General features: G+C 46.9%; 2 protein-coding genes across 6 annotated transcripts in view; both read right to left on the minus strand.

Moving 5' to 3' along the window:
* The window catches only part of IST1 (IST1 factor associated with ESCRT-III), a 79,851-nt gene extending 66,342 nt beyond the window's left edge, over positions 1–13,509 (minus strand). For all 4 annotated transcript variants that reach the window (XM_078357646.1, XM_035282246.3, XM_078357647.1 and 1 more), the window contains exons 1-2: positions 13,411–13,509; positions 11,453–11,514 (exon numbers count right to left, since the gene is read on the minus strand). The gene's annotated coding sequence lies outside the window, so the exon portion shown is untranslated. The remainder of the gene's footprint in view (positions 1–11,452; positions 11,515–13,410) is intronic.
* Positions 1,460–13,509, minus strand: ATXN1L (ataxin 1 like). Of its 2 annotated transcripts, none has more exons than XM_017966947.4 (3): positions 13,411–13,509; positions 11,453–11,514; positions 1,460–9,917 (listed from the first exon to the last, which is right to left on the minus strand). In XM_017966947.4, the coding sequence occupies exon 3, from the start codon at positions 9,798–9,800 to the stop codon at positions 7,731–7,733; it is 2,070 nt and encodes a 689-aa protein (XP_017822436.1). In that variant the 5' UTR covers positions 9,801–9,917; positions 11,453–11,514; positions 13,411–13,509; the 3' UTR covers positions 1,460–7,730. The 2 variants fall into 2 exon arrangements, with proteins under 2 accessions (XP_017822436.1, XP_017822437.1); XM_017966948.4 differs by having other exon boundaries at positions 1,460–9,920.
* Positions 13,510–19,242: the final 5,733 nt, after the last annotated feature.

Genomic DNA, 19,242 nt, shown 5'->3' on the forward strand with positions numbered 1-19,242 from the left:
CTCTGCCTCAGCCTCCCAAGTAGCTGGGATTACAGGCGTGTACCACCACACCTGACTAATTTTTAGTAGAGACAGGGTTTCACCATGTTGGCCAGGTTGGTCTCGAACTCCTGACCTTAGGTGATCTGCCTGCCTTGGCCTCCCAAAGTAAGGGGAATACAGGCATGAGCCACCGTGCCCAGCCTAGGGTTTGTCTTTTTGAGAAAGGATATCACTCTGTCACCCAAGCTGGAGTACAGCAGCACATAGTTCATTGTAACCTCTAACTCCTGGGCTCAAGTGATCCTCCTGCCTCAGCCTCCTAAGCAGCTGGGAACATAGGTGTGTGCCACCATGCCCAGTTAATAAATTAAGGTTACTTCTACCAGGCAGGCTAAAATATTTGTTTTGAAAAATACATTTAAAAGAAAATACTTACTTGGCGTGCTTGTAATCAACTCCAGCTACCTGGGAGGCTGAGGATGAGAATCACTTGAACCCAGGAGGCAGAGGTTGTAGTGAGCTGAGATTGTGCCAATGTACTCCAGCCTGGGCCACAGAGTAAGACTGTCTCAAAAAAAAAAAAAAAAGACCAGCCTGGCCAACATGGTGAAACCCCATCTCTACTAAAAATCCAAAAATTAGGCGTGATAGCAGATGCCTGTAGTTCCAGCTACTAGGAAAGCTGAGGCAGGAGAATCACTTGAACCGGGGAGGCAGAGGTTGCAGTGAGCAGAGATCACACCACTTCACTCCAGCCTGGGCAATACTCTGTCTCAAAAGAAAAATGAAAAAGAAACAACTGAACCAAATGCCTTTCTCTCAGAGCTCCATACTGGAGTCCTACTTGGATGCTTCAAAATGACAGTCCTCACTAAGTGCCAAAGATGATTCTGAGCACTTTACATGGATGATCTCAGTCTTCACAAGAAGCTGAAATAATACAAACTCAGGAGTTGCATCTCTGAGTTCAAAAGTGCCACTTACTAGCTGTGTAATTGTGGGGAAGTTAGTTAACCCTTGTCTTTGCTTCCCCATCCACAAAATAGAAATAATACTAGCAACAAATGCTTATTCCTATATATAAAGCACTTAGGATATCTTATAGCACATAATAAGTGTTCCATAAAGGCCACTTACTACTGGCAAGCTTTCTAAATTTTAGGCAGTAGCTATGATTGGGGCTGACTTATTCTAGCATATTATTGGTGGTATTCCTGAGTAAAGAATTAGGGAGGAGGCCAGCAGTGAAGGTAATGACAGATCCTTGTGAGTCCACTAAGTCTTCAGGTAGACTTCTAGGTCTCTGAAATCCACACCAACTGAGGGGAGAGACGATGCCAGGACAAGCTCATGCCATCTGCCTTGTGCTCACCACACAAAGATAGGTACCATATAACTGCTCCCAACAAGGTTTCTATCCCCCACCCCATGGCCACCATCTAAGGCTGGGATAGGAAGAAGGCGCAAACACCAAAAGGAAAAGCTAGTAGTTTATATAGATAGATATATAGATATATAGATATTGATAGATAATTGTGTTTACATAGTCCACAAGTTAAATGCAGGTATCCATAAGAAGAGCATTAACAATAAAAATACAATCTGTGTGTAGCCAAGTACAGAGACTTAAAATGGTAAAACAGCAAAAAGGATCTCACAAAAGTACAAATATACAGTACAAATTGATTTATTTAAAACAGTTACAAAAAAGCACAACAAAATAGAGATTATCCTTAGAATTATTAATGCTTTGTTAAAGATCAGGTAGGATTAGAGGGTAAGAAATGGTATTGGGTGGAGGGAGCACCTGACTAGTTCTAAGGCTTTAGATACAATGCAGTTGATTACATATTAATTCAGCCATTACATACTGGGGATAGTAGATGGGGGATCAGTATTTATCTACAGGGAACTCCTACCAGATCCATCCAGACCTCCCCAGTGCCATCCTCCTCCACTCCTTAGGACCCTAAAGCCACCTGGATGACAACATTCTCATCTTTCTTTCTCCACCCCATTCCCTATCCATATATTCTTCCCTCACCTAAGGTGCTGTGCAAGCTGAGAGCAGTCTGCTCTCTGCAGCTGGATCATATACTGTTTTGGCTACAGGGATCCTGTGTGACTAAGAAGGTTGTAGGGGATAGCCTTATTTTAATACTTCAAGTTAGCCATGAGTACAGTCAGTCCCTTCCCCAACACAATCTAGATTCTCTTGAATGCAAGTTGCAAGTATCAAGCAAGTGAGGGATCAACCCTGCCTTCGGCAATACCAGCAACACACTAACCACTCACAGCTCACAACTACGTGCAAACTCCCTGTCCGGGGGTGGGTGTAAAACCACTGTGTCATCAGCTCACTCTCGCTCGCTCTCTCTCTATCTCTCTCTCTCTCTCTGAAGAACCTCAGTCCCCATGACAGTCATAAAGACAAATAAATGCTTGCAAGTTTTACAATAGGTAAAGGCACATGGGCTGCTGCCACACACACACTGCAGGCAGGAACCCAATTTGAGGCCATCTTCACTGCTCGGCATTTGCAGTGGAATGGCTTTGGGATCACAAAGACTTTGAGTTTGCAATCTACCAGGGAGGGATCTAGATTTAACAGGAGAACTAATAAAGAAACCTTTAGTGTGAAAAGTGCATTTATGACTATTGTTCCTGCTGGGGAGGCAGCAGGGCAAACCTCGACACCTCTCCTCCTTCCGCCCCAGGCACTGTGCATAGTCTGCAGCTAAGGAGAGAGTGCAGTTGACTCTAGCATCTCTGGGGCCAATGTCATCCTAGGCCCAGACCAGGCTTCTGGTCCAAAGATGGATCCTAGAGTTGAAAGAGCAACTGACAGCTGCAAAGACCCAGATGCTTATTTTATTATTGCATAATGTGGGAGACCTTCCCTACCCCAGGGAAGCTGGAGGGTGAAGGCTTCCCAGCAAAGGGCAAACAGGTTCCTGATCAACATCCAACCTAATAAGGTTCAGCTCTTCAACTGTAGTGTACACTTTTTCCCAACTGGAAGGTACTGTAGCTTCACTGTCATTTAGTAAACTTAGCCTAGGAGGCCAAGTTGTCTCCCTAAAACTTAGTCTCTGTCCTATTTACTTTTTTTAATAAGACTGTGACCTAACCTCCCATGGCCAATTCAATCAATCAGATTATCTTTACTCCAGTGGACCCAGGCCTTTTCCCAGTCAATCCATGTCCACCCTTCATCTCCAGAGGGATCACTCCACTCCAGTATGCCTGCTTGCTGCAGGTTCAAATCACACCACCATCCTGTACTTCCCTCTAAATCGCCCATGATGCCCACTGGTAAAAAGAAAACTAAACCCCACTTGAGGGGCTATTTCAGCCAAACTTTAAATCCTCTCCAAACTCCAGAATTCACCTAACTGGAGCTGGAGGAACTACAATGGGATGCTGGCATGGGCCCTAATGTGGTTCCCTTCATTTCGTTTTTAAAACAGGATACAAGAAACCACAGAGGAAAGAAGTTAATACAACAGAAGACACCCACTAGTAGAAACCTGCTTGTTTCTCCCTCAAGATAGTCAGACATTTGGAGCCAAAGGGCTCCCAACAGCACTGAGAAGCCATATCCCTTTGGATTCACCAACCCACCAGCAGCATTTCATACCATCCCTATTCAACATGACTTTGCAATAAAATAACATGTCAGAACACAGGTAAGAATGAAACAGACGCCTGGTCTTAACCTACATGGCCAAAGACATGGAAGGACAGGAGCTACAGAGGGCAGCAGACAGGACAGTGAGCAGACAGCAGCAGTGGCAAAGCAGTGCAGAGCAAAGCCCTTGGTGTTATAACCAACTGGGACCAAGAATGTAGAAGGATCAGCCCAGATCTGCTGGGGCCCCTCCCCTCAGGTACAAGCACTCAGCTCTGAACTCCCAGAGCCCCTTTCCCGCATGCCACCTCTCTTCCTAATATACACTAATCTTGATAGGAATGATTCAAAACTTGGCTTATTATCCATCCATTACTGGGTTCCCCTATTCCCCTACAGTGCCAGACAGTCTGCAGTTCTCCTTTCTATTCCTAAGCTCTGGGAACATCCTACTGCTGACAAGGGAAGACCAGATATCCAGCCACTGCTTCTACTACAAGGCCAGTCCTAGAGTCGCCTTCTGTTGGAAATCTTAGTGATAGTGAAGGTTTCAGCAGAAAACATATTCAAAGAAAAAGCAGGTCTTCAGATGAGAACATAGAGAGCTTCTTGTTGAAGATGCAGAAGTTGGAAAATGATATGCCTATAGGAGCAGCAGCTGCTACTAAATGTGAACTTGGATCCTGTATAGGATTTACACACGAGGCAAATGCAAATCGAGAATCAGTTTGGGGGCCGGGCGCGGTGGCTCACGCCTATAATCCCAGCACTTTGGGAGGCTGAGGCAGGTGGATCACGAGGTCAAGAGATTGAGACCATCCTGGTCAACAAAGTGAAACCCCGTCTCTACTAAAAATACAAAAATTAGCTGGGCACGGTGGTGCGCGCCTGTAGTCCCAGCTACTTGGGAGGCTGAGGCAGAATTGCTTGAACCCAGAAGGCGGAGGTTGCGGTAAGCCAAGATCGTGCCATTGCACTCCAGCCTGGGTAACAAGAGAGAGACTCCGTCTCAAAAAAAAAGAATCAGTTTGGGACGCAGCAAAAGAATATGCACAGATTTCGTACAGAAAATACATTATCTGAAAGATAAGGAAATCTTATTTCTGGGCTGTTCAGATGGTACTTTGTTTCCCATTAAATATACAATGTGAACATTTTTATTAAAGGGAAATATTTCATATTAAAAAAAAAGGCTCTGGCCCTTGTCAACTGCTCATTCCTAAAAAGTTGACAACTTCCCACTCAAATGCTCACTCTCTAAAAACCGCTCTCGTGTCTCCTGCAAACTCAGGAAATTCCTATAAAGAAGAATGGACACACCACAGGTTAGTCTTACTTTTCATGCCTGGAGGAAAAGACTAGAGGTTAAAGGCAAGGGGAAGGCCATAGCTCTGACTAAGGTTTAGAGCACAAACCTTCTTTTTCTGGGGACCATATTTTATGAAAGATACCTTTGCAGCTCAGCAAGATCAAGTATTAATATGTTACATATGCATGGCACGATATTGTGGTATTACAGGAGCTGCTGGTATTGCTTCACCAGCAACAGACACAAGAGGAGCAACAACAGAAAGGTCAGGGCCCAACTTGCCAGGGTCCTCAAGAATTTCTCTTTCCAGAATTCAATGGAAGTTACCAGTTTGTAAAGTCACAACTAGCCCAAGTGGAGGGTGATTTGATTTAAACTAACTAGTTTATATCTAGTTAGACATAGGTTTGCCCCATAAAGAGAAAGCTCAGCTTGTATCCTTGCGGTCATTTCTTGAGCATCTACTGTGTACACATTACTAAATTCAGTTGATGAGCCTTCCTATGAAGAAGGATGTTTGTGAGAAACCTGTGCAAACAATGAACTCTAGGAATAAAGTTGCTCATGAAACCGCCAGAGATGAGGCCTTCTCCCAAGGCTCTCATTTGAAGGGATTCCACAAGACTCAACCCCACAGGCCCCCCACTGTAGGAGACAAGCCAGAGAAAGCAGCATTCAGAGAATGGGGGACAGAGAAGAGGAAAGATATGATCCCAAATGCAATACAAAGTTGGTGTCTGGTTCTGACACAAACCAGATACTCAAGCACTCGCAGTCAGGTCAGCAACTTCCTTTGATGGACCCCTAAAAGTTGACTGACCAGGCAACTGCTTTCAAGGAATCAAACAGTGGAGTGTAGGGCTTGGAGCAAACAAGCCAGTTTCAGTCACTCTGTTCCCCCAGGAGAACAACCTTTAGCACCTGAACACTAAGAATGACTCCATTCTCAGAACTTCCCCTCCCCCCAGGAGGTAGGTAAGATTATTTATCCCCATTTGGCAGGTGGGGAGGAAGTGAAAGAGCCAGAGGTCACGAGACTTGCAGAAAGTCCTTGACAGAGCAGAGATCAGACCTCAGAGGTTTGGACTCCTGATGCCAGGCCAGGTCTCAGCCAATCCAACTATACCTTATAAAGGAAATGCCAGGATCATAGCCTGGGAGAAGTCTAACCAGAGAGCTGGGTGGACAATACCCTGAGTTGCCTTCAAGAGTCTAAAGACCCCCAAAAAACAAACAAAAAACTCACCCACCTGAAAGCTAGTGGGGGAGCCTAATTCCCCATACCCAATGGAACTCCACGGTCTGAGCTGATGCTAAAAGTTGTGAAGAAAATGTGGGATTAAGACATTGGGGGGGAGCAAGAGGGGGGTGCAAATGTAATTAAGATTGAAAATACGTTTTGCAGAGGAATATACCACCACAAAATGACATCTACCTCAGGTATTGAAATGTTATCAAGACTATCCTAGAATCTTAGAGCTAGTGGTGGGAGGGGATAGCCTGGAGATGCCAGAATGCTGGGAGAAGCAGTGGAATAAGACAGGAGGGGACATATGGGACATCTGAAAATGCCATGATGGGCACTGCCCAGCCACGAATTCGCCGTGGCTCAGGGCACAGTTCCCTTCTTGTTTTTCCACCTAGCTGTTTGGCAGTGGAAGTGGAGGGGACGTGATTTTGAGATTTTAAAAGTAAAGATTATAGCTGACGGGGAAATCCGAGTCCCCTTACCCACCAAAAACTAGAGGTCTTGGTCAGAGTGGACAAAACCAACTTTGCAGACAAGAAAAGGCAGTGCAGCTACAAACGAGGCCCAGGTCACAACACCATGCAGAGGTCAGGGCAGCAGGAGGGTGGGGGCGGCGCAGGCACTTAGGCACAACACAGACAAAGGTGGGGGATTGGTGCCTAGGGAAGAGTCTACTAGCTCTTTCTAAAGTCACCATTACCAACGAGATTCTGTGAGATTTCAAAGTGGGTCTGGCATGCTGAGTTGGAGGAGCTTTCTTAGGTGAGCTACCTTTCCAGAAGCCCTGCCTAGAACCCAGTCAGCCTGGCTATCAAGTCTTTCTCCCAAAGTCCCCTGACTGAGTCCCTGGCAAGGTAGTACTTCACTCTGCACCCTGCAGGGGCTCTTTCTCTGGCCCCCGTGCTGCTAGAAGCCTTGTAGGCGGAATGGTGAGGAGAGATGGGGAAGGGCTATGAAGCAGAGGATCAAGCAGAGTCCTGTTGATGAGAGTGCTCCTCCCCCACACACCCAGCCACAGACATCTGGAACAAAATCACCCTTTAAAGTGCACATCTCTCACAAGAAGGGTTCTGGGTGGGAACCCTCTTATTTCCAACCTTGGGGCCTCCTGCCCTTCCACCACAAAAAAGGAAAAAAACTTCTGACAGTTTAACTGCTACTATAAGCTGTGGATCATCATTTTTGGCTCTTTCTTTACTCCCTCCCTCTGCCATCTGCTCCCAAAGCCTTGACTTTCCTTTGCAGGAGCTAGGGATGGGGAGGAAAGAACAGGGAGGCCCTGATTTTGGAATGTTTTTTCTCCTGTGTGCACCCCCTTCCTTCCTTGCCCCAGGCCTGCTGCTCCCCATTACAACACCCTCTGGGGTTGTCCTGAAAGGACGCCACGGGGTAATAAGCAACAGATCCTGCCTTGGGAGGCTGACTTCATGCCTCCCGTTTCCCCCAAATCTCACTGCCAAGAAAGCCATTCCCTGCTCGGCGTGTGCAAATCCTCTGCCTGCTCATGGCGGCGAGGCTCAGCTCTGGGGTAAAGCCCAGTCCTGGTCTGGGAAAGAGTTTCATTTTCCTGCATTGGAACGCCCTTCAATGGACAGCTTTACCTCCTGTGGAATGAAAGAGGGACGGAGCAGTGCGGCCCGTGCCTCCTCCCCTTGCATGCTGTATCTTTGGAAGCTTGGGGCTGGCCAGCAGGCCTGAGCACCAGGCTCAGGCTGGGAAGGCTCTACCACATGGGAGCCCTCTCCTGCCAGCTGGCTCTTCCCCTCACTGTCACATAGCTCTCTGGGTCCCAAGACGGTCCTCTCAGGCCTTTCTCGGGGGGGACCCAGCTGGCCTGGGGGAGCACAGCTGGCCTGAGAAACTGAGTTACTGTTCAAGCTCTGTAAACTGATAGAGATGCAGACATCTCCCACCTGTAGCCGATGGCAGGGCAGAGAGAAGAGTTGTGTCGTCCGCCCAGGGTTGCAGGAGGACCAACCCTGGCCATATACAAAGAAGGGGTGCTCAGGGGGCACCTCGATGCTCACTTTGCTCTGCTGCTCACCAACCACAAAATGCAGCATGACAAATCCAGGCCATTGGCTCTCCTGAATGTCCACGACCGTGCTAGAGTCAATCTTCAGCCCCCCGCTCACTTCGGCACTGCGCACAAAATCCTGCGTCTGGAGGTCCTCCACCCGCTTCAGCTCTCCCGTAGCCAGCTGGATGATGGCGCCTTTCATGAAATGGGAAGGCAAGTGGGAGGAGGTAATGGGGGACGGTGTTGGCTCCTTGTCTGGAAAGGTGGCTCTGGCCTGCACGTCCAGACTTGATGCTACCAGGATCTCCGAGCCCACAGGCAGCAGGCCTGAGTCAGTTCCAGTGGGCACCAGGTTGCCATTGGCTACAACCATTGCTTTGGGTAAAGGTCTATGTTTTACTGGTTCCTGATGGGACTGAGGGTAGAACCCATGGACCTGATTTTTCTCTGCCAGCTCTGCAGGGTTCCTGGCTGACCCCTGTCCCTCACCCTGATGGTCGGGGGTATGATGGGATAGGTTGAGGGGGCTATGTTCCTCCTTCCTCTGAGCTGCCACCACACGATAGTCCTGAGAAGCTAAAGCGCCAACCACCCGCTGGACCTCGAGGTCAGTGTCCGGGGTCCCTCGGTGTGCCAGGGCTGCTACCTCCACCCGTGGAGTCTGAGAACCTGAAAACAACTGTCCATCCACCACACATTCTACCACGGGCACCAGTCCCTGGCCTTCACCCTTGCTATTGGGGGAGTCAAGGGCTTCGCTTTCCCGTCTTAGGATATTTCGCTCTCGCTGTCTCTGTCCTCCATTTGTAGCAGCTGCTTCCAGAGCAGACTGGCTCTCCTGAGGGGTAAGAACTGGGCTGGCACCTGCTGGAGGGGTTTCATGCAAAGTATACCCAGCAGGTAGCCTGGACATCTGATAATAAATGGGCATCCGGCCTGGAGCAAGGTCCAGCGGCTGAGTACTTGAATGATGCGGCAACTGCCCAGGTGGGGAGGTGGCAGGCGGGGCTTTGTTAAATGAGTGGGCCGGGGAGGGAGCCTGCGGGGGAGGAGTGGCTCCTTCTGCCAGAAGTGAGGCATATGGCACAAAGTGTGGAAGGTGAGAGGTGGCAAGGTTGGCAGAAGGAGATAGGAGGGGACTTGGTAGGAAATTAGGTGGCACAGCATAGGGAAGGCTGTAAGGAGACCCAATGAACTGCAGCGAGGTGGATGGGAGCTGAGCATAGTGGATTGGGGGATAGTGGATGCCTGGATGCTGAATCAGTGAAGACGCTACATTAAATGTGGGGGGCAAGGGGCTCATATTCACCACAGATGGGAGGCCAGTTGGTGAGAAGGTGGCAGGCGGCACAGCCACCTTATACAGCATGCCATACTGGTCCACTGTCAGACCGGTGATAGCCTCAGCTCCATCACCCCCCAGGCTGACTCTAGCTCCTGCCTGGCTCTGCCCGGCAACCACAACCCCTCGGGACCATTCAGAGGCATCACTGGAGGGTGTGTGGTTAGTGGAGCAGCTGGTAGTTCTCCCCATATTCTCGCTGGTCACGGGGAGGTCTCGTTTCTTTGGTGGAAGGCATTCCTGACTCCTCTCATGAACAGGTTTCATATTGCTTTGTGGTGTTCCTGGAGCCTGGAAGGAGTCGACTTGCTCCCTGGGGCATCAGAAGGGGCTTCGCTGTGGCTTCCCTGTACCCCTCTCTGCTTCTGGCTGGGGCGCCCACATCTGCTAGGGAACAAATCAGAGGCAAAGAAAAGTAACCTAGGGATGAGCCAAGACAAAGGAAATAGGAAGAATTGTGCCATGGAGGAAGATGTAACAAAAGGGATTGTTAGAAAAAAGGAGGTAAAAGAAGGGGGCAGACAAGGAGACTACCCCCAACTCATCCAGACTGGAACATGAGAGAAACAATGGGGGAAACAACAAGACACCAAGAGCTACAAGGATGACTATTCACCAATGCGCAAATAACCTGTGGGCTCCCCAAGCCCAGAGAGACCAACAGCTTCATGGTTAGTCATGTGTCTCATGAGCATCTTGAGTCTTTTCAGCCTTCTTCCCAAAGCGGGCTCTGAACACCAGGTCTTTCCTGCTGGCTCTTTTACCTTTTATTTTTAAGATGGAGTTTTGCTCGTCGCCCAGGCTGGAGTGCAGCAGTGCAATCTTCAGCTCACCAGAACCTCTGCCAGCTGGGTTCAAGCAATTCTCCTGCCCCAGTCTCCTGAGTAACTGGAATGGAACTACAGGCACGCACCACCATGCCCGGCTAACTTTGTAATTTTAGTAGAGATGGGGTTTTACCATGTTGGCCAGGCTAGACTCGAACTCCTGACCTAGGGTGGTCCATCTGCCTCAGGATCCCAAAGTGCTGGGACTACAGGCATAAGCCAGCATGCCCAGCCTCCTGCTGGCTCTTTTCCTTAAGCTTCTCCTTTTGTATCAAATATGAATGTGCCACCTTCTTTCCTGAACATACGACCTCATCCTTGCTTCCTTTCTGTTGCCTAATTTGGGTTATGATCTCACCTACTACCATCCCAAGCCTGGCTAAAAAACTCTCTTCCACCTTTGCCTTGTATCATCAGTATCTCAAGGACCTAGGTGTCAAATCCGCAGGTCTGCTTGTGTCTTTTTTTTTTTTTTTAAACTTTGCTCCCTAACCAGGTTATGAAAATAAACATTTTTATCCCATGAAATACTACATTTTAACTCAGATTCCATATAGCGGGAGTGAGTAAACTAGTTTGCTATCAACTTGTTTCTCCTCCCCACCAAAGAAAAACAGTATTTTTCTGACCTTACATAGACTTCCAGTTCCCTAGTCTCAAAAGGTTTCTTTGCTTCTCAATGATCACCTTCAATTTACCTTCTCTATTCATTCCCTTTCTTTTTCCATTGTGCTTTCTTTTGCCAATAGCTCCTTCTCCATTGTAGGTCTGCTCCAGCCACCACTCTATAAAATTCTGGTTCCATTCCTCTAAACATGTCTGTCTTTCCCCCCGTATCTGTATAATTCATAAGAAAGCTCTCTTTTCCCTTTCTCTTATTGTCACCTTTCACAAATGCTTTTTTCCATTGTGATAAAGCAACTTTTTGGTCTGAACACTTCAGTGCACATGAATTTTGCTGCCTATTTCTTCCAACCAGGTTCCAGTTCTCTGGATCTGAAAATAGCTTCCTATGTTATATTCTGTTCTGTTTTTCCACTGTGACATCCCAGATATTTTCCTGAAACAAGGAATTTAAATTGCCAGTATTACCTGAGCTTCCAGTGGTGCTTCTGAGCAGCTGTATTAAGTGTCCTCCCGGCTGGCTCGGGAGCCTAGAAGATAGAAATAGGAATGGAGTAAGCAGCTGCCGGACCTCTGATTTTACCCAGGGTTATCATGAAAGGTAATTCCAAGGCATTAGAATATACACGTCCTTGCCTCATCTTCTTCTCCACAGGTAAATGGTACATTTACCCAGAGTACCTAGGCAGTTGAACAGAGGAAAAAAAATTCTCTAATGCTCTCACTTATAAGAAGACATTCCTGGAAAAAAATTTCCATACATCAAATTTCATTGGTTTTTCTTAATATCATTTCCTTAACATCTACCTATGCCTATTCCCCAAAGGTTAAATTTGCTTCCAATCCAAATTTCAGTTAAATGCACAAATAAAAATGTAAGATTAATATTGTTCCCATACGACCAATGGGAAGCAGGAAAAATCAACTCCATGGATTTACCCTTTATACAGGGCCTGTGAAAACATAAATGTGGAGGTTATTTAAATGAAAAAGGCAGCACTAGATGAAAAAGAACAATTATTTATGTTTCTGGGGCAGAAAAAGAGGTCAGGGGGGAGTCACTCAAGGGGAAGACTTATTAAGAGATTTTCAGGGTAAAAAAGTGTGTGTGTGTGTGTGTGTGTGTGTATGTTCGTGTAAAATATTCTGAGTGACAACTTTCACCAAGAGCTAAATCAAGTGTGAAAGAAACTGAAACTATTGCCTTGGTCCTCAGGTGGCTAACACTAGTGAAACAAAACTACCATTAAACCATCAATATCTGAATCTACACTTGCCAGAAATTCGAAGCACAAAAGAATGGAGCCTTAACCTCTGAAAACAGAGAAGGCAGTAGAGATGGGTGCTCTGAGAAACTACTGACTATCCTGTCCAAGTCCTATAGAACACTGCAAGCCTCAACCCAAACTGAACGCAACATTTCTCTCTTACGATTGGCAAGATGCAGATGTACATAAAAGGTAATAGGATAGGAAAGCACAGTGGGAAGACAAATTCCTAATTCCACAAGCACATACTATACAGTGGCATAAATGATGCCTCTGTTCTCCACCAGCAGTTTTAGTAACTGAAAAGCAGTTTGCTTTCTTCTTCATTTCCAGTGGAAAGTGGGGTCACATCTTCAATCCCAACATGATCCTTGCTTTCTGTAACGAAAACATTAGAGAAAACCTGCCTTCAGGTCACCCAGAGGTTAGCAAACACAGGCTAGGAAACGGGCCGAAAGAGGCAAAAGGTCTGCAGAAAGGACAACAAAGAGCCAAGCTTGTGCGCCAGGTTCCCACAACGCAAAACACACTTAAAAATCCGAAACCTCGGCCTCTCCAGAACCTCACTGAGGATCTCAAAGGGAAGACGCAGCTTGTGAGCCCAACCGAGCTAATAGGACTTGCCAACGCTGCTAGCAGAGCCTGGAACCAAGCTCCTCAACACGCTTGGGTCGGAATCAAGGGGGTGAACCCAGCTGGAGCCCCCAATTCTCTGCGGGCGAGAGGTGCACCCGACAAAAAAGGAGAAGCTTATCAGAGACTAGGGTTATGGCTCCCAGTGGTCCCGCAATCCTTGCTCCAAGCAGGGTAGGGCTCGAAATCGGGAATTCTCCGTTTAAAGAGTCGAGGGTCGACCCTTCACCAAGGGGACAGGGGCGAGGGCCTTCAAACGACGCTTCCTTGTTTGGGGGCCATTCCCGCCCCGCAGACTCGGACACCTTGGCCCGCAGGGATACAGCCTCCGGGGCCTGAGGCCGCCTTCCATGCCGGGGCAGAAAGAAGGGCGCAGAGGTCTAGGTGCGGCCTCTTCCCTTCCCTCTGTCCGCGGTTCATGGGCCCCGGCCCGGCGGAGCAACGGACTCCTGAGGGCCACTTCCTCTGGAGCACCAAGCCCAGGCCTGCCTGGCCCCGGCCGCCACGACTTCCAGGGACACTCACCGGCCCATTTCACAGCGGTTCCCGGGATCCACCCGCTCGTCCCGGAGCCGCCGCAACCGCGGCCGCCGCCATCCCCGGCCCCGGAGCCGCCCCACACCCAAGGCCCCCCCAGCCAGGCGCCCGAAGATGGCGTCAAACGTATCCCGCCCCCGGCGCGGAGAGATTGCGTCAGCACTGGAGCGAGAGAGCAACGCCCAGGACTTCCCGGGAAGGAAGGGCGCCACACTCCCTTCGCGTCCAGCGTTCACTCTGGTGGGAAAACAAACTCTTTTCCCTGGGACCGGGTCCCCTCACCGTAACCCCACAATGACCCGCAATTTTTCCACCTCAGTAAATTTTGGGGGTTCCCAGAGTCCCGGGGCGTGGTCATCGACGACCTCCCCATTTCCTGGACTTCCTATCCTGACTTGTGCTGCCTCTTTTGGGGAACCTCGGGGAATCCCGAGGTGACCTAAGCCCAGGAGAAGAAGGAGATGCGTCTTGGAGACACAGGTGGAAATGGAAGCTCTTTAAGTGTTGAGAAGCGGCCCCCGAGGGAGATAAAAGAGTGAACACCATTCAGGATCTAGAGGAAGATGACAAGGAGTTGGCCACCTGAAAGTTTGGAGAATGAGAGGCAGGGGTTTAGTACAGTGAGAAGCAGCTTCTTTTAGTGGAAAGAGGGATTGACTACTCAATGAAATATTAGGTCACCATTCATTACAAATTAACTTGTCAACTTCATCGTAACATGAACATCTGATTAACTTAAGTGAAAACAAAAGTGAGCACCAGTTGAATTTATGTTTGAGTAACAACTGTTTTTAAAAAATTAAGTTGGTGCAAAATTAATTGCGGTTTTGGTCACAATTGGGAGACTTCCAGTTTCTGCAAATTCTGTTCAATAAATGACAATTGATTTTTGTTTGACTAGAAACTACTGGCTGGTCTCTGGTCCCTATTGTGGAGCTGTCCGACTTACGTTAAGTCATTGTATGACTGTATGTGTGGTTTTCTACTACTGCAAAATAAGAAGCTTGACCTAGATGAGGTGGCAGTAAGATGTAGACGGAAGAGATCTCCAAACATTTTGTTAAAGGAGAAAATAAGCAAACCTGTACAGATTATTCCATCTTAAAAGATAAGTTGGCTCGGCACGGTGGCTCACGCCTATAATCCCAACACTTTTGGAGGCCGAGACGAGCAGATGGCGAGGTCAAATGTTCGGGACCAGCCTGAACAACATGGTGAAACTTCATCTCTACTAAAAAGTACAAAAATTAGCCGGATGTGGTGGTGGGCACTTGTAAACTCAGCTACTCGGGAGGCTGAGGCAGGAGAGTTGCTTTAACCTGGAAGGTGGAGGTTGCAGTGAGCTGAGATCACACCACTGCACTCGAGCATAGGGAATATCGCGAGACTTGGTCTCAAAAAAAGAAAAAAGAAACTCCATTTCTACTAAAGATACAAAATTAGCCGGGCATGGTGATGAGTGCCTATAATCCCAGCTACTCAGGAGGCTGAGGCAGGAGAATCTCTCTATCTCCAGCCTGAGAGCTAGAGTGAAACTCCATCTCAAAAAAAAAAAAAAAAAAAGATAAGTGATTGCAGTTGCATCTGTGTGTGTGTGTGTGTGTGTGTGTGTGTACATATTTTTTTAATAGCCCTGTCACCCAGGTTAGAGTGCAGTGGTGCCATCTTAGTTCACTACAGCCTCAAACTTCTGGGCTCAAGCAGCCCTCCCACCTCAGCTTCCAGAGTAGGTGCGATGATAGGCATGTGCCACCATGCCCGGCTAATTTTTTTCAAATTCCTTGTAGAGACTATATCTTGCTATGTTGCCCAGGCTGGTTTCAGACTCTTGTGCTCAAGTAATCTTTCCTTCTCGGCCTCCCAAAATACTGAAATTTCAGATGTGAGCCAACCACACCCAGCCTTGGTTGCATATATTTGTGTGTATCTGTACAGAAAAGGAGTAGAATACATAACTAATTAACATTGGGTATTTCTGGGGAGGAAAGTGGAATTGGGTGGCGGTCAAAAGGCAAAGAAGCAACTTATTTTTTTTAATATTTAGGAGAATATTGTCTTAGAAATTAAAAAAAGTAAATTAAGATACAGATACAATGCATGATCTCTAAGATTCTTTCTAGGGAATCCTTAGACCTCAATTATTATATTTTCTCACCTGGATGGGTACATAGGGCCATAAAAAAATTTGTTTTTAGACAGAGTCTCGCTCTGTCACCAAGGCTGGAGTACAGTGGCACAATCTCGGCTCACTGCAAACTCTGCCTCCCGAGTTCAAGCAATTATCGTGCCTCAGCCTCCCGAGTAGCTGGGATTACAGGTGCCTGCGACCACACCTGGCTAATTTTTGTATTTTTAGTAGAGACAGGGTTTCATCATGTTGGCCAGGCTGGTCCTGAACTCCTGACCTCAAGTGATCCGCCCACGTCAGCCTCCCAAAGTGCTGGGATTGCAGGCGTGAGCCACCGCATCTGGTATAAAAGATTATTAGGCAACGCGCACACACACACACACACACACACACACAGCACAAACAGGAAAAACAGTGATGTTACTGCTGTCATCTAAATCATCAGAGTGCTTTGCTTCATTAATGTTAATATTATTCATGACAGTCTCCTTCTCTCTCAGTTTGGCCAAGAAGGAAGTTCTGTGGTCACTCAGTGAGTCCGTTTTAGCACCAACTGGCATTCTGGTTTCTAGTTCATTTCTTAGCTCACTAAACTGGCATTAAAACTGTCAAGATAGAAACCCTCAGACTATACAAGCATATTCAAGGATAGCTAGTCTCTCCCAGATCAAGATATTCACTCAGAGCTGGGTTTTCTGTACAAATCTGAAAGAGTAGGCAAAAAAAAAAAAAAAAAGTTTTGTGTCTACCAGCCATTAACATAATTATGGAATACAAGGGCATGTCTATTAAAAAATAAAAAACAGGATTTCTGATTAAACACAGGTGATTTCCTAGTTTGGCACTGCAGTCCCAAAAGGGTGGATCATATCTCCTCTGTATCTCGTTCCAGAACTCTTTACTACACTGAGTGTCCTTTTTCTTAGGTTTTATATCTTGATGGTAGAAAGCTCTATAATAACAGTTTGACCGGTATATTAGTGATAAGTAAACTAACAAAGTTTTTAGATTCATGGTGCAAAAAGAACCAAAAGTTACCTGATTTATCCAAAAATCTTTTTTATTTTCTGGAATCTGGATAAACCCCCTTTTTAAGCTATTTATAATCAGTAAACCAAGCCAGCTGTGGTGGCTCATGCCTGTATTCCCAGCACTTAGCCAAGGCAGGTGGATCACCTGAGATCAGGAATTCAAGACCAACCTGGCTAACATGGTGAAAACCCATCTCTACTCAAAATATAAAAATTAGCTGGGCATGCTGGCGCATGCCTATAATCTCAGCTACTTGAGAAGCTGAGGCAGGAGAATTGCTTGAACCCAGGAGGCAGAGGTTGCAGTGAGCTGAGATTGTGCCACTGTACTCCAGCGTGGGCAACTGAGCAAGACTCCATCTCAAAAAAAAAAAAAAATATATATATATATATATATATATATATATATATATATACTCTTATGCATGTAAATAGTTTAATAAATAGCCAGGTGTGGTGGCTCATGCCTGTAATCCCAGCACTTTGGGAGTTCAAGGCAGCTGGATCATGAGGTCAAGAGTTCGAGACCAGTCTGGTCAACATAGTGAAACCTCATCTCTACTAAAAATACAAAAAATTATCTGTGTGTGGTGGTATGCACCAGCAGTCCCAGCTACTCCGGAGGCCGAGGCAGGAGAATCGCGTGAACCTGGGAGGTGGAGGTAGCAGTGAGCCAAGATCGCATCATTGCACTCCAGCCCTCCAGCCTGGGAGACTTTGTGACACTTTATCTAAAAAAAAAATAGTTTAATAAATAGGCATTAAATAACATTTTGCAAAAATACCCCAAATTACTCCAAACTGGAATAATTTCCTTGCAAATTCTTTTTTTTTTTTTCTTCAAAACGGAGTCTCACTCTGTCGCCAAGCTGGAGTGCAGTGGTGCCATCTTGGCTCACTGCAACCTCTGCCTTCCGGGTTCAAGCTATTCTCCTGCCTGAGCCTCCTGAGTAGCTGGCATTATAGGCACGCACCACCATGCCAGGCTAATTATTGTATTTTTAGTATAGACGGGGTTTCACCATGTTGGTAAGTATAGTCTCAAACTCTTGACCTGGTGATCTGCCCGCCTCGGCATTCCAAAGTGTTGGGACTACAGGCATGAGCCACCACACCCAGCCTCTTGCAAGTTCTTTTGCTCCCTTTGCTACCTTTTTTTTTTTTTTTTTTTTTGAGACAGGGTCTCACTCCATCGCCCAAGCTGGGGCCGCAGTGGTGCAACACAGCTCACTGTAGCCTTGGCCTCCCGAGCTCAGGTGTTCCACCTGCCTCAGCCTCTGGAGTAGTTGGGACTACAGATGCATGTCACCATGTCCAGCTAATTTTTAAATTTTTTGTAGAGATAGGATTTTGCTATGTTGCTAGGCTGGTCTTAATCTCCTGAGCTCAGGTAATCTGCCTACCTCAGCCTCCCAAAGTGTTGGAATTACAGATGTGAGTCACTGAGCCCATCCTCTTTTCTACTCTTATCTGTTTTGCCTATTTGGTAACTGTTTTCAGTTTCTCTCATCTGCAAGCCCTTAATTCTCTTTCACTGAGTTTTTTATTTCCACTAAGTTTTAAAAACTGAAGGACGCCAGGCATGGTGGCTCACGCCTGGAATTCCAGCACTTTGGGAGGCCAAGGTGGGTGGATTATTGAGGTCTGGAGTTCGTGATCAGCCTGGCAAACATGGTAAAACCCTATCTCTACTAAAAATACAAAAATTAACCGGGTATGGTGGCATATGCCTGTAATCCCAGCTACTCAGGAGGCTGAGGCAGGAGAATTGCTTGAACCCAGGAGGCAGAGGTTGCAGTGAGCAGAGATCACACCACTACACTCCAGCCTGGGCAACAGAGTGAGACTTTGTCTCAAAAAAAAAATTATAAAGGAAAGAGTTTTTTGTTTTTGTTTTGTTTTAGATATTTGGGGTATTTGGAGAATGAAAAGTTAAACTTCAATCTGTTTTGTCCACTTCTTCCCTTTCCCTGGATTCCTGTTGAATTCCACTGTTGTGTGTAGATTGATTGGATTTTTGTAATGGGAGAACTTGAGCTACTCTGTTGGAAGGAAAACAAAAATAAAATCCTGTGTTGCTGGTTATTTTTCTCACTGAGCAGTCAGGAGTTGCAGACCAGCTCTCTGTGTTACCTGGTTCTCAACGGTGATATTTCTTGTCCTGTAGTACAGGGAGGGGAAGCTCAGGAAACTACCCCAACTCTTTTTGACAATGCAGAGCAAACCAGAGAGAAGCACTGGTAACTTGGGAAATCACGTCTGTCATACCAAGAGGAGTAGGTGGTGTCCTTCATACTGTCATGTCTCCCTGTTTGTATACTTGAGCATGCCAAGGTGTCATTTTAGGAAAGGAACTTTATCTTTGGGTGCCAATGACAACAACAAACCAGCTAGGCATGGAGGCACTTTGGGAGGCCAAGGCAGACATATCACTTGCAGTCAGGAGCTCGAGATCAGCCTGGCCAACATGGTGAAATCCCGTCTCTACTAAAAACACAAAATTAGCCAGGCGTGATAGCACATGCCTTAATCCAGCTATTTGGAAGGCTGAGGCAGGAGAATGGCTTGAACCTGGGCGGCGCAGGTTGCAGCGAGCCAAGATCGTGTTGCTCCACTCCAGCCTGGTAAAAAGAGCGAAACTCTGTCTCAAAAAAAAATAAA

The sequence above is a fragment of the Callithrix jacchus genome, chromosome 20, assembly GCF_049354715.1.
Source record: "Callithrix jacchus isolate 240 chromosome 20, calJac240_pri, whole genome shotgun sequence".
Classification (NCBI taxonomy): Eukaryota; Metazoa; Chordata; class Mammalia; order Primates; family Cebidae; genus Callithrix; species Callithrix jacchus.

Coding starts and splice junctions, on each gene's coding strand:
- ATXN1L (XM_017966947.4), bottom strand. CDS start 9,800: ATGAAACCTGTTCATGAGAGGAGTCAGGAATGCCTTCCACCAAAGAAA.